At 49.3% G+C, this 14,332-nt stretch overlaps 1 protein-coding gene across 2 annotated transcripts in view; it reads right to left on the bottom strand.

Annotated features, from left to right (window-relative positions):
• DOCK11 (dedicator of cytokinesis 11) overlaps positions 1–14,332 on the bottom strand; it is a 46,429-nt gene that overhangs the window by 27,340 nt on the left and 4,757 nt on the right. For both annotated transcript variants that reach the window (XM_039354794.1, XM_039354793.1), the window contains exons 2-24: positions 13,070–13,186; positions 12,518–12,607; positions 11,644–11,726; positions 11,232–11,301; positions 10,366–10,461; positions 9,833–9,967; positions 9,185–9,350; positions 8,536–8,615; positions 8,110–8,193; positions 7,584–7,724; positions 6,760–6,960; positions 6,017–6,139; positions 5,263–5,345; positions 4,147–4,269; positions 3,905–3,981; positions 3,429–3,619; positions 3,249–3,314; positions 2,540–2,632; positions 2,186–2,309; positions 1,832–1,953; positions 1,207–1,290; positions 485–574; positions 237–355 (exon numbers count right to left, since the gene is read on the bottom strand). In XM_039354794.1, coding sequence (XP_039210728.1) covers positions 237–355; positions 485–574; positions 1,207–1,290; positions 1,832–1,953; positions 2,186–2,309; positions 2,540–2,632; positions 3,249–3,314; positions 3,429–3,619; positions 3,905–3,981; positions 4,147–4,269; positions 5,263–5,345; positions 6,017–6,139; positions 6,760–6,960; positions 7,584–7,724; positions 8,110–8,193; positions 8,536–8,615; positions 9,185–9,350; positions 9,833–9,967; positions 10,366–10,461; positions 11,232–11,301; positions 11,644–11,726; positions 12,518–12,607; positions 13,070–13,186 — 2,558 coding nt within the window. The remainder of the gene's footprint in view (positions 1–236; positions 356–484; positions 575–1,206; positions 1,291–1,831; positions 1,954–2,185; positions 2,310–2,539; positions 2,633–3,248; positions 3,315–3,428; positions 3,620–3,904; positions 3,982–4,146; positions 4,270–5,262; positions 5,346–6,016; positions 6,140–6,759; positions 6,961–7,583; positions 7,725–8,109; positions 8,194–8,535; positions 8,616–9,184; positions 9,351–9,832; positions 9,968–10,365; positions 10,462–11,231; positions 11,302–11,643; positions 11,727–12,517; positions 12,608–13,069; positions 13,187–14,332) is intronic.

The following is a 14,332-nucleotide window of genomic DNA, read 5'->3' on the forward strand; positions in this document are numbered from 1 at the left end:
GGATAAATTTCCATCTGAAAATTTCTCCTGCTTGAGCAGGGGGGTGGACTAGAAGACCTGCAAGGTTCCTTCCAAGACCGTTATTCTGCTCTTCTGAGCTCACCAGATGGGTGGCCTTCTGTAACAGACCCGGTCAAGCCACTGGGCTGCATTGGGCCGCCTGCGTGCTGAGAACATTCCCAAGGCAGAAAGGAAGTCCACCTGAAACAGGCCCCTTGTCTGTGGCCCAAACTCACATGGTGCTGTTGACGGCCACCTCTTCCTCTCCTGGGTGGCTGGTGAGGACTCGAAAGAGTTGCGTAAGAATCACGGGGAGAAACTGTATCATGACCTGGATCTCCATGGCGTGCAAACACTGAAACCAAGATACGTGGTTACTTCAAGACGGGGCAAAGAAGAAGGTCTTGGGATCTTTGAGCTTGGTCCTTCCATAAAGGTGACCACATTTGCACTCCCCTCCCCCTGCCGTCCAGTCTCAGCTCACCTTCAGATACTTCACAAGTTCTCCTGGCACTTCTTTGGCACCCTCCTGAATCGTCTGGCAATACTGGAAGAATTTATGCAGGTGACGATCCTGGCGAGACACAACAACCAAACCGTAGGAACAGAGTGAGCCGTTTCCACTCGTGCCTCACCTGTGCTTTCTGCAATCTGGTAGATCCTTAGCTTGGGGGTGTCTTCTCCTCAAGGCCCGGGCAACACACCTCCCTCCTCACCGGGGGGGATGTTTTGTTTTCCTGAGGAATCTCCAACAGGTTGGGAGTGGGGTGGGGACGGTCACGGCTGCCCTGTTTTAAAGACTTATTTCTATGGGGTTGCGAAAGGGCCCCTGTGAAGGCCGGTCTTCCTTCCATGTTTATTTATTTAAGAAAATGTCGCCAAATTATTCTCAATGACTCCAGGCGACTTACAAGGATAAAAGCCCAATGCATAGAAAAGCAATCTCACACACACACACACACACACACACACACACACACACACACACACACTGACAACAATCAAATGAGCCACTTGATAGTCTCCATCCCGCTCTGAGGTCTCCAGGCCTGTTGGCAGAACCAGATCCTCAGGGCCTTTTGAAAGAGTGTTGAAGTGGGGGGGGGGTCAGTCTTATCTCCCCGGGGATGATGTTCCACAGGGAGGGAGCCGCCACGGAGAAGGCCCTTCTTCTTGGTCCCACCAGGTTGGACCTCCTTAACATACCTGGGTATATATGGTGGACTCCAAGTGTAGCCTCAGCTTGAAGAGGGCCTTGGCTCCATCCACCCACTTGAGATCGGTATTTGGCTGGAGATCCAAAAGAAAGAGACATCTTTGAAGCTTGGGGTTTGCCCAAACTAGTCTGGGGTACCTGACCAGGCAGTTTGGCCCAACTGGGGATGAAGAGAGTAATTTAAGTTGAACCCAGAAATCGGCCCACGCAAGAGAGAAAATGTTTCTGTCTTATGTGGAAAAAAAAGTATTTCTAAGTATAAAAAAATCCCAGTTCCTCCAATTCTGCAGCCAAGAAGCCATCAGAACAACACAAACAAAGCTGTCCAGTTCTTTGTGGGTTTTCGAGAGCATATCTTGTTTACACGAACACAGTTTTCCAGGAACTGGGACAAAGGCATGGCAGCCTGGGCATTTGCAACAGAGGGGATAAGTTGTACTCCTTGGCAATGTGCCAATGTGCCAGGGGCTTGGAATTGTCTAAGAAACCAGGGATACCTGCCTGGCTGGGTGTAACCTCTATGAATTTGCTTGGTTTGAAGGGTGAAAAATGGTGTATCCAAAACCACACACGGGTTGTCCTCCTTTTGATGACTCCATCTCACAGCAGCCTTACCTTTCGTGCCTCGGTATCTCTGGCGCCCAGGTAGCCAGCTGGCAGGTTGGCTGAGACTGGGAGCTGCTGCTCAGAGGTGATAACCAGCCCATCTTTCAGCAAAGGAAGCCAGGCAAAGCCGACTGTGGGAACGGAAGAGACACTGCGCATCAGCCACGGCCCGGGTGCCGCTGGTCTGCAGGGCTGCAGAAGGTTTAAGTGGCACCTGCGGGTCAGATCCTGCAGTGCAGACTCTGGCTCTGCAAGGAGCTTCAGCCGGGATCCCAGAGGATAATTCCCAGCCTGTGCTGTTCATTTAGGAACCCGGGCAGTCGGGCAAGTCCAGAACCCTGGGGAAGGAGAGGGTTGGGATACCCGTGGTCTCCACGGCGTCCTGTTTCTTCACTGTCCCCTTTGTGTTAATTTCACAGCTGATGTGGTAGAAGGTGAACAACAAGTGATGCTTCTGATGGAGGTGGATTGGAAGCTGGATTTTGATCTATGCAACAGGAGAAGGGAGGCTGAATTCTCGCACGATTTTGTTTTTAAAAAAGATGATCAGTATTTTGTTTTGTCTGGCTGGGGAATTCTGGGAATAGAAATCCACCCGTCTTAAAGTGGCCAAGTTTGAAAACATTAAAAGGAAGATCCTAAGCAAACTTGAGTTCCATAAATAGAAAATAATCTATCTGCTCTTTAATGGGGAGGCTGGTTATTTTTTTTCCTCACCTCATCGTAAAACTCGGGGCTCTGATTGTGGTGCAAGACACAGGCATAGGCGTGCGAGGTGAAGAGTGGCCCTCCGGATTTGCCGTAGAAGCACTGCAGAATGAACAAGATCTCAGTGAGGTTGAGAGGAGAAGACTCTAAGAAGGCGCGATTATCTCCTTGGACCATCAAAGGTCCTTCCGTCACTTCCCCTGCAACCCTGCTCAATTCAGCCTCATTCAGATGAGGGTGGAACAGATCTCCAGATTCCCGTCTGGCCAGGTTTAGGAGCCCAAGACTGAAGGGTTCCAACCTGGTCAATTGGCTCCCTCTAGTGGGAATTCTGGACAAGCTGATGGACCTTCTGTCTTCGTTCATATGGAACGGAGGCCCAATTGGGCCTCTTGACCCCGATCTAAGCCAGCCCTCTGTGCCAAGCGCTTGCAGAACGCAGGAAGCCCACCAATCACCATGCCTGGAGATCAGCTGGCAGGTGGACAGGACCTTCCAAGAGGAAGAAGATCGTTCATCTGGCCCAGAGGTTGGAACATAAAGGACAGGGAGGTTTTGGAGATGGAACGGCAGCATAAGGAGAAGGATATCCCAGAAACTTGACCTGGGGCCCCAGGAGGCCACCAGCCGCCTCAGTGCCAGGGGCCACAAGAGGCCAGAGGAGCAGGACCACCTTCTTGCGAGATGACCCTCTTTCTTGGGCCCGGCTCTGGAGTACCTTTAAGGCTTTGGCGTCTCCTTCATCAGAGTCCTTGAATTCCACCCGGATGGCGATGTTTCTTGCCTGGAAGAGCGACCCACGGTGGGGACAAGGGAATGTTGAGGCCCCCATTTTTGCCACAAGGAAGCTCTCCTCACCCTCCCGTGTGTCTCTGACAGGAGAGGCCTCCCTGCTCACCTTGGCAAATGTCTTCTGGCTGTCGTACTTCAGATGCAAAGGGTAGATGTAGAGCTGGTTTCTGTAGGCGGTGAATGGACAGCAGTACTTGGCCACCTCAGGGACAAATTCATCAACCTCGATAGCCAGGCCGTCACACCGCTCCCGGCCCTCAAAGGGTTTGACAGGGATGAAGGCCGCCGTGAAGCAGTCTGGCAGAGGAAGAGAGCCAAAGGCACCCATGGGGACGGCGCTCCCTCTTTGGACAAGCCAACGGGGGAGGTCAGAGTCCCTGAACAAGTCTGTCTGTCTGTCTGTCTGTCTGTCTATCTGTCTGTCTCTCTCCCCCTCTCCCTCTCTCTCTGGAAGCAACTAATCAATCAACCGATCCATCATTTTGTGGCTTAGAAACAAGGTTACACAAGGGGAATTCAAGCCGATGAGTGCTAGAAAAAACGACAGTCTTGTGTTCCTCCATCTTTGTGCTCTGCCCTTACTTGGGAGCTCCAGGGGGACACACTCCAGCGTCACATTCAGTTGGCCAGGGATCACTTGCAGCTTTGTCTTCTCCGGTCTGCACAGGAAACAAAGAACAACTCAGAAGACCAAACCACGCAGTCCAACTCAACACACTGGGATGAAAAAACTGGGGCATTTATTTTCTCTCCATTCTTGGCATCCGAAGGCCCCTCTTCTGACCCCATTGTGCAGAAGGACACTCCTGTCCCAGCAGCCTTACTTCTTATACTCTGCCAAGAATTTCAGCAGGTCCTCCGTGGAGAGTTTGCTGCTCTCCTGCTTATAGAGGGGAGAGAACTTCCCATCCAGGTCCAAGGTGCCTTGGGTGTCTTTGAAGACAGACCTGGAGAGAGAAAAGGGTATACATTTGGGCAACGTTCCCACCTGCTCATGGAAACCTCACAGCCTCCCAGGTAAATACCCAAACATGGAATTTATGGAGCTCCAGGAGTTTAGGCCAGGAAGCAGGTACTGAAACACAACCAGGAAACAGAATGCAAAGAGTTGGTTGGTACAAAGTGGCTTGATGCTCTTCACATATAAGTCATCTTCCACCCTTCTTAGCCAGATTTTTTCATTTTAACAGTTCAAGCCAAGAGATCAAACCAAGTTTGGAGGACATGTAGGCCAAGGAATGGCATTTTTCATACAACTGCCCTGACAAAATGAATCAAAGTCTGAGATAATGTCAACGTCAACGTGCATTCAATCTTCTGGAGAACGTAAGCTAAAAAAGGAGACACGTTTCCTAGGGAAGTTGCTGGTATTTCTTTACATGTGCTGACCAAAGAAAGTTGGTTTATCAAATACCAGTCACAGAGAAAATATTTCTCCAGCATTGTTCAGGGCTATCTGGCATCTGGAGATGTGTTTGGATGGCAAAGGAAGCACTCTGAAAGGCCAGCAAATTTCCAGGAATGGAGATTTCAACCAGGAAATCTCTTTCTGAGGAAGAGTAGAAGCACCAGGTTCCTAGAAGAGCAAGGTCAAAATAGGTCTTCTCCTTTGGAAAACCTTCAAATGCCACCTTCAAATGGCAGTTTGACCTGGTAGCTGTGGGCAAAAGACTTTAGAATAGAATAGAACTGGAAAGGGTCTTGGAGGTCTTCTAGTCCAGCTCCCTGCTCAAGCAGGAGAACCTAAACCATTTCAGACAAGTGACTGTCCAGTCTCCTCTTAAAAACCTCCACTGAAGGAGCACCCATGATTTCTGAAGGCAACTTCTGTTCCACTGGTTAATTGTCCCCACTGTTAGGAACTTTTTCCTCCTGGCATCTTCCACTCATATGATGAGCAACATGTTGGCATTGGCATCTGCACATAGAAGTAGCCTCACCTGACCGCCCAAGCAAAGGGCATCCGGTACCGTCCAAGACGGCTGCACAACATCTTTGCCAGCTTGTGGACCTTCTGCGCTGTCTGTGAAGGAAGGAAAACAGATCAGATGTGGATAGCTGGTTGAAGTTGGAAGATGAAAGTCATCCAGGAGTGGTGACAGGCAGGCAGGCGGAGCATCAATCTCTGATAAGTCAGCTAAGGCAGGTTCCTAGAACCGGGGAAGTGACATTCTCCCATGATAGGCCCATAAATGTTCTAGGTGAGCACCGAGAACATCTGAAACATCACCAATTGTTGCTCAGCATCACTTTGCTCCTTTCCCTACCCAGGAAGAGTACAAGTGGGCAAAAGGGGGCATATGCAGCTCAGTAAATAAATTCTGCCCCCCCCCATCTCTATCCCCAATCCAAGAGATGCTGCATGTCTTGTCCATGTTCAACTCTCAATCACTCGATCTAGGAGTCCCATTATTTAGGTGGAACATTCATAAAATACCTTCACACATTGAGCTAAGATATGGCTCATTTGATTTGGGTTCAATCTCTCTGATTTATAAATCACAGTTCAGTCGGCCATTAATGCCTCTTATGTGCTCAACCACCATTGTTATCTCAACAGGATGTTTCCTGCCTTTCATGGTGTAACACAAACTGAAGGAGCTTTGTGGGATGGGAGGTCATGCCTTAAGACATCTCATTGCCTTCTTTCCCATCCCAAAGCTCAGCAAGTCCATCCCGTGGGATCAGCTGTACCTTTGCAGGATCTGAATTCTTGATGTACGGCTCCACACTGTGGGCAATGCTTCCTTGAAGCACCTTCTCCACCCGGGCAACAAGAAAAATTTCTGGGTGGGGGTTGGTCACAGAGAAGACCCCCTTTGTGAAAAGAGAAGCAGAGCATCAGAACTTACAAAGCCCCTAAAGATGGACAAGACAACGTGAAGGCCATCATTTGAGAGAGTCCCAGCTAGACGCTCAGGCCTACACAAAAAGGAGAAGTGCAAAATATTTTAGGCCCTGTGGGTCTGTCCTTACTTAAGATGAGTCCCAACTTCAACCAACTCTCTCCTAAGCAAGGATGGAAGGCTCCTAGCAGGCGGGTGCACTCACCTACAAAATGGGTGGGCTGTAAAATAGTTGCTCATCTCTGACTGACATTATCTGTATTTCCAGGATGTAACTCAAAATCTGATGCCTGCTGGCCAATCAGGTGTAGGAGTATCCACTGTAACAAACATTCCTGCCCTGGCTTTGCACTAGGATGCCATTTTCGTAAGAAGCTCCGCATTTGGATCCACCACCCCAAAACACAGACCAGTTGTTGGGAAGCAGGAATAAATCTGTGTTCTGCTGGAGGACTTTCCTCCAGCACGCAGTTGATTACTGAGAACTGAATAGTAAATTGCTGCACGTTAGGTTTAATTTAGCTCCTATTTCCTTTGGAGGCTTCGTTCCTGTTAAATCTGAGATCTGGTGGAATCCACAGAGGCCCTCACCTGCTTTATGTAGCGCAAGCTGGACTCCGCCATGCCGTGGAGGGAACGGCTGTTGACGGGGCTGTTTCCAGGTTCTTCGTCAGAAGAGTCAGGCAGCATCTCCCGCACAGGGCCATGATTTAAGTCCACGTGGAAATCTGCTGAGATCTTGCAACCGCTTTTCAGATCAAAGAGAGCCAGGCTGAGGAAGAACGGTTCTACCTGGGAGCACAAAAGAAGATCCTTAGGTTGACATTGACTTGACATTCTACAGAAGGGAAGGCTGGATTTTGAAGAAGAAAGGGTTACTTCGAACTTGGGCACTGGAAAAAGCAGGGTTCTCACTTGAGGCACAAATGACCAAATTATCCTACTTTGGACACATGATATGAAGACCCAGTTCGGTGGAGAAGGCTGTTAGGCTGGGAAAGGTGGAAGGAAAGAGAAGAAAAGGATGACTAGCAGCAAGATGGAGGGACTGAGTTGCAACAGTGATGAGTGCTATCGGAAGGACCAAGTTGGGGACAGATCATCCGGGTGAAAATCTATCTATCTGGTTGTTAAAAGAGTCAACAATGACTTGTTGGCATATAGTCAATCGAGGTGCCAAAGTGGGACTGCCTTGGGTGGAGGCATCTTCTGGGGAACCGGTGGGCTTCCACGTGCTGTTGGTTGGCCGCCAGGAGAACATCTGCTGGACTAGAGAGCCAGAGGCCTGATCCAGCAGGCCTCTTGGCTGATGTTCTTAGGACACATTGTAAGGACCAGGAAGCCGTTTGGGAGGGAGTAAATAAAAATGTGGGGAAGGCTCTGGCAACAAAAACATACAATGGGTGGGGGCCTACATTTGAAGGGGGGTCCTTGGAGCTGTCCTTCAGTTGGGCCAGGAGGTTGAAGGTCAGGGAGTGGCAGTTCAGCAGGAAGCGTGGCTGTCCCCTTTCCTCAAAGGGATGGATGTCCACCTCTAGTCCGGAGAAATCCAGCCTCTAGGAGAGAAAAAGGCAAAGGGGATTCTTTTCCCACCTGGATCAGGAGGAAAGAGGTTGAAGATGCTCCTATTTGGAAACGAGGGGCAAATGGCACATATTTCAAACATATCTTTCTTCCTTCCTTCCCTCCCTCCCTTTTCTCCTTCCTTCCTTCCTTCCTTCCTTCCTTCCTTCCTTCCTTCCTTCCTTCCTTCCTTCCTTTCCTTTCTTTCTGCTTCCTCCTTCCTTTTCTTTCTTTCTTTCTTTCTTTCTTTCTTTCTTTCTTTCTTTCTTTCTTTCTTTCTTTCTTTCTTTCTTTCTTCTATCTACCTACCTACCTACCTACCTACCCTCAGCCATGCTTTTTCACTGAGCCAAGAACCTCCAGCCCCAAAAGCGTTACCTGCACTTCTGGATCAAAGGAGAAGAGGTTTTGCCTGCCTTCACTGCGGCTGAGTTTGCTGAGCTGCTCCGTTTCTCGGCCGTACTGAAAGAGAACAGAGCCTGCGTGAGGCTGGGATTGGGGGAACTGGGGGAAGCAAAAAAGGGAAAACGTTGGTAGAGAGAAGCTGGGAAGGAGGGGTGGGGGCCTCTGTGTGGCAGGACTGCCAAACCCATCAGGTAACCACCTAGTAAGAATGCTGAAACCATTCTCCCTCCTTGCAGTTTGAGCCTAAAACAGACCTCAGATCTGGCTTTCATTGCTCAAATATGGGCAGGCCAAGATCTCCCAAAAGGGCTTTGCAAAGAGTGAGGTGGGCTGATCCAGAATTTGCCCAATCCAGCCATTTCCCTGCTTCCTGGCAGAAAACGTCGAAGCCAAGGTTACCTTCATCAGCTCTGGATGCAGGCTTCTTCCTAAGCTTTCCAAGATGTTCTCCAACTTTCCATGGCTGCTGGAGTCATCATCTGCAAAATCACAAAAAGCAGATGTTGCAGAGGTACCTGGCCAGAAGAGACAATGGCTTCCTCTGGAAGACCTGGGAAATTGGGACGAAGGGCCGGGAAGCTGGCGGGAATTTCCTGTCCCGCCAGCAGGGTCACGATCCATCCGCTCACCGATGCCAGGGGGCAACCTGGCCTTTTCCTTCAGCTTTACTCTCCTCTCTTCCGGGAACTGCGTTGGATGCAGCCCAGCAACACAACCCCCGAAGAGGCCGAGGAGGGAGGGAGGGAGGGAACTGATGCTGAACCAAACCACTTTAAGCCAGGGAGAGGGACCTGTGCAGCTTTTGGCATGGGGACTCTGCTAAACCTGGAAGGATCTTGGGAAAAGCTTATCTTAAGCAAGCGTTGGAGGTGGGGATTGAAAATAGAACGTGTGTACAAACAGTGTCAGATCTGAAGCAGCAATGGTGCCTTGGATGCAGCAAGAGATCCATTTACCCTCTTCTTCCTCTCTATTATGTGTGCGTGTGTGTGTGTGTGTGTGCCTGTGTGTGGTTGCATCAAGATCTGTCTCCATCACGGCTCCTCACCAGGCACGAACTCCTCCTTCTTCTCTGGCCCCTCCATGTTGGCCTGCAGGACCTTCCGCAGAGTGGCCAGCCAGTCTCCCATCTCCGGCTCCGTTTCCGCGGCCAGGTAGTGGCTGTACTTGTCCATCATCTTGAGCTCAAAGGCATTTCGGCGCATCTTGGGGCACTTGGGGGAGAAAGGCAGGGGACCTTTTGAGGCTGGGGGTGACAGCGCCCTGGACCCCCACCTTTCCCTGAAGTGCTCAAGCAGGGACAAAAGTCTCTTCCGAGACCGAGCGGGTGGCAGGGTGGGACCGACGAGGCGGGGAGGAGAAAGTGTGGCCATTACGTTGCGGTCTATAGGCGGCCTTTGACTTCCAGCCACAGCCGAGCCCAACAGTTCTGCTGCTAAGCGAAACAGCCGGGGAAGCTGAGAATGTACATGATTCTGGTTTATAAAACCATCTGAGCGTTGCCAGTATGTTGTTCTTGCTTTCCTTTGCTAGAACTTCGGTTGAAAGTATTTCCCAATAACCAGTGAGAAATAAATTGACTGACAGAAGACAGACAGACAGACAGACAAAGAGTAGATCCATACTAGATCCTCTCCAGCATGAATCTGCCTCTGGGCTTACAAATTCTCTAGCAAAACCTTTTGCAAATCCTTACCTGCACAACGTCTATGCAAGAATCCAGGAAGATACATCCTTTGGATTCCTTGGAAATCTTCTCATCTTTGTAGGAATTGAGGATGTAAGAGCCATCTGGAAGCTGTGTCAGGTAGAAATACCTTCTCTTGAACACCTACTCAGAAAAAAGAAAAAAAAGCTCACCGTTAGAGATTGTTGATCTTCCGGTATGGATTCTGCTCCATTCCGTTCATTTCTACTTGAGACAGAATTCCAAAATCTTGAACTTCGTGCAAAGGAAAGTAGGCTAAAACCAGCAATTGTAGCATTTTCTATGCAGGGGGTACACAGAAGCGAAGCAGCCATAGCTGGGACACAGCATCTGTGGCAATGATTTTCAGTGTGGTCCACAGACCATCAACGATCTGTGTTCTGGGCCTCTAACTTCATCCATGCTCAAGCAGGCAAGCTCTTGCAGACATTACTGAGGCATCTTTTCCACCCAAACAAACCTAGTTTGTTTTTCTCTGCTCCCTGCAAAATGACACCAAAGGGCTCCGAGGAGACTCTTACTTTCATGGTCACAGTGATGGTACTGTTGACGTTGGCCTTGTACAACCAGCCTTGCCTGATCACACCACCCTTTTGGGAGCACAGCGAGGAGGCGTCCTGGCAGGGAGGAGAGAGAAAATCATCGCAAGGAAAGAGGACCCAGTGATAGCTCAACGAAAGTTTCCATCCACAAATGTCTATTTCAGTCGGGCAGGTGTGGCAAAGACGGGCTATTTGTGTTAATAATCCTGATCCTCCCCACAAACCGGCTCTGCTCCTTTGCCCAAGGGCTTGTGGACCACACAGATGAACCCTTGGTCACACAAGGCGAGACTCCCAAGCTCCAAAGGATGAGAAAGCCGCCCCTTTGTGATCCTGTAGCTTCAGATCCTCTCTTCTGTGTGAACCCTTCTGATGAAACAGCCTCCCTTTCAAACACCGCAAGACGATTTTCTATTGTGTGGGTGTGGTGGGCGCCTTTTGCTCCTTCACATCTACCCTGCATAAGGCTGGGCTGGCAACCAGCATGTGGCTCAAGCTGAAAATTAGATTATAAAGGCCGCTGGGCAGACACCCGCAAGAGGCAGGCCAGAGCCAGTCTTCTTCTCAGGAATGTTAAAACTAAAACCATAAAGACAAAACAGCAGTGCTATTTTCAGGTTTGACCAACCGTCTCGCCTTCTTTCACTGTCTCTGCATGTGAGCTCCATCTTCTAAACGAGGCCCAATATTTATTCTACTCTACAAATTTCTAGAAAGAAGGCAGGAAGATCCCCAAATTAAGTGAACTTTGTGCAACTGCGTGAAGGAGGCTGCGCTTTATTTCCTGTGGCACCCAGTGGGAGCTCCTGTTGCACTTGGTGGGAACCTCTAGCGCGTCCTCTCACCTCATCTTTATCAAAGTCTTCATCAATTTCAAAGACGTGGCTTGGGACCTTCTCTGGCCTGAAGGATTTGCTAAGTGAAGACAACAAGTTTTACTCAAGTTACATCATAATTTAAAAAAACCACGATATAATAATTAACAAATGAAAAGGGTCCTTGAAGACTATTTTGGGGGCCAACTCACCCACAGGGCACCACAACTTTAAGCAATCCTGCCCAAGGATTCCTACCCCAAGCTCGGTTGTTGGGTGGTCCATGGATTATACTAAACCCTTAATTGTTTAATTAAATCACTAAGATTCTTGGAGGCCGAGGAAAACACCCTGGTTTGGCCCTGCAAAATGCAGTGTTGTAAGATCCCGTCCGACGTACAAGCCTGGGCATGCAAGAACCCCTGGAGAAAGAAATGCTTACCATGGTAACATTCGGAAATCACCAGAATATTCGTCATATTTGTAGTTCACAACATACCAGTCTGAGCTATATGCTTTAATGCACTGAAAAGAAAATTAAACCTAGCTTGTTCAAATCCGTTAGTGTGAATCAGAGCAGCAGCCGCAAAACTCAGCCTGAGTGGAACTGCAGACTGAAAATTCACTGAGCAGCTAAGAAATTAGATGCATAAAGATGGGGGGGGGGGTTGGCATTCTCCACTGCTCAAAGCCCCCCTGCCCCCTTGTTTGTTCAGTTGTGGCTGCTTGGCAGACAATGGCTGGACCTCTGGGGAAGGGGAGGCAGCTGCCTTGTGTCCCCACACGGCAAGGGAAGCCCTACTGAGATGGGGGTTTCAGACTTTGCCCAGGGGATGGTCTGGCTTACAGGTGACTCCCTGTCCTCTCCTGGGACTTGCAGAAATGATTCAAAGCTCCGGATCCCTCCCTCTGTACAAGGAATGGCTATTTATGGACAGGATTTCCTCTGGAATTTAAATATTCAAGGTCTCCTAAGTGGGGCAGATCACAGACCCACTTAAAACAGTAAAAAGGACAAGAGGCCTTTAAAAGTAGCACAGGAAAGACAGCACACAATGTTGCAAATGCTGCCATGCAGAATAATTGTGAATTATTTGGATTTGTTTTTGCCCTGAGAGTTATGCAAGGGAGGGAGTTTTTAAAGAAATGAAATGTGTGACTTGCTTCCTCTTTTGAAAACGCTGAAGAGTCGAAGCTGCCGTGCCAAAGCTGGTGCTTCCTCTAGAAAGACTAACTACAACTCCCACCAGCCTTCTCTAATGACCAATGGTCCAATCTAGGTCCCCCCCCCCCAAGAAGAGAGTCGGGAGTCTCACCTCTTGGACAAAGAGACTCTGGGCTTTCTTCAAAGCATCTTCTGGCACTGAGGAATGGACAGTTCTCCTCTGGCGACTGATAACGGAGAGCTGGAAGGAAAGTTGGTTGCTGGTTCTAAAATGATTGAAGACCCCCTGGGTGGAAGGAAGGCTAGGGAGGGGTCTTCCCTTCCTGCTTGAGCAGGATTTTTCAGAAGCATCTAATTAGGCTTGGAGGGAGAGTAAATCCAGCTTCTGAACTTGTCTTATGTTTTGACTGGACAGGACCTCCTTGGGGGTGGCCCCAGGGCATGGGAACACCTTCTGAAGGAAGGCTGTTGGAAAAAATCCCTGCCCCAAGAGCCTCCTGAAGTTTATCTGTGGGATCCTTCTGAGCTATCTCTGTGGCCAAACATGGAACCAAACGTGATTCCAGAACAGCTATGTTTCTCCTGGCACATTTCCTTAGTGTAGGAGGCCATGTGAACAAATCGCAGCCTAAGAGGGCCTCCCAGAAAGGAACGGGGGGGGGAGCACCCGCCTGACACCCCACAGGGATGGAGAGCAACTCACTGAGGCATCTTCCATGGGAAACATGAGCAGATCCCGGAAGGGATCGCTGTAGATCTGCGCTTTCCGTTGGCTGATCACATTCTCATAGTCCAAGGGCTGGCTCACCTTCGTTTTTTCCTGATGGGACACAGGGAAGAAGAAGACCACCTGCCTTGTCAGACCCACCGGAAAGGCCCCTGGGTGGGTGGCACCAACCCCCATGCAGAGGAGAAAGCAGGAGAGGAACAGACCCAAAACTATGCTCCTGAGAGAAATATGGGCTGCTCCAAAATGCCACCATGGACCAAGAGATGCCATCTTGGTCTGATGAAGCAGGTCCCCAGTCACCTAACCTGATGTAGGAGATGGGAGTTGTAGTCCAAACCTTGGGCCAGGAGGCTACAATGGTGGCTATGTTTTCTTTCATCTGATACCATGAAGCCCATAAATAAATGCATATTCTGTCTATAATTGCCCTTCCTCCATCTGCTTTCTTTCCCTCCCTGGTTTCAACAACTGGGTCCTCCTTGGGGCAGGGAATCATGCCCTACTTTTTTGTTTTTGCAAAATGCCCGGCACTCTGATTAAGCCATGCTAAACCAACAAAGTGCACAGCAAGAATACTACGCCCTGATGCCGACAATTAGAATAATCTCCCATGAAGGAGGAGCCAGTTCCTTGGCGGAGCAGGCTGAGGATTTTGATGCCAGGCACAAGGCAGGAAGAGGCCACCCCTTTGCCACCAGGCTGGTGCCCCTTCTGCTTTCTCCTTCTTAGATGAAACCTGATGCTTGCATTTCTTAAAGATAATAAATTTGCCAAAAAGAAGTGGATTTGCCCATCCCGTGCCAACTGCGAGCTAATCCTCTTTCCCTGTTTTTGGACAGGTGCCAATGCCCTGGCTGCTGTCCACTCCTGGCAAAAGAACAGAGCTGACCATGAGATAAACACCTGCTCTTTTAGCCAGAACGTCTTAGATGTATATTAGCAGGACGAAGCAAAGAGAAATCTAGAGATAAACAAGAAGGGTGGAAGATAATTTGCCCAAAACCACCCTTTTTGAAAGTCTAGACTGGTATTTCTCAACCTTGGTGACTTTAAGAGATGTGGACTTCAACTCCCAGAATTTCCCAGCCAGCAACCAAGCAATTCTGGGAGTTGAAGTCCACATCTTGTCCCACCATTGCCAGTTAGAATATTCAGAAAAATGACAGCAACCAGATCCCTGGGAATTGCAGGGATAATCCTTGGCAGATGACGATTATACCGATGTTTTGAAAAGGC

This window comes from Crotalus tigris, unplaced genomic scaffold (assembly GCF_016545835.1).
Source record: "Crotalus tigris isolate CLP2741 ecotype Arizona unplaced genomic scaffold, ASM1654583v1 scf7180000018585.330925593:3314079, whole genome shotgun sequence".
NCBI lineage: Eukaryota > Metazoa > Chordata > Lepidosauria > Squamata > Viperidae > Crotalus > Crotalus tigris.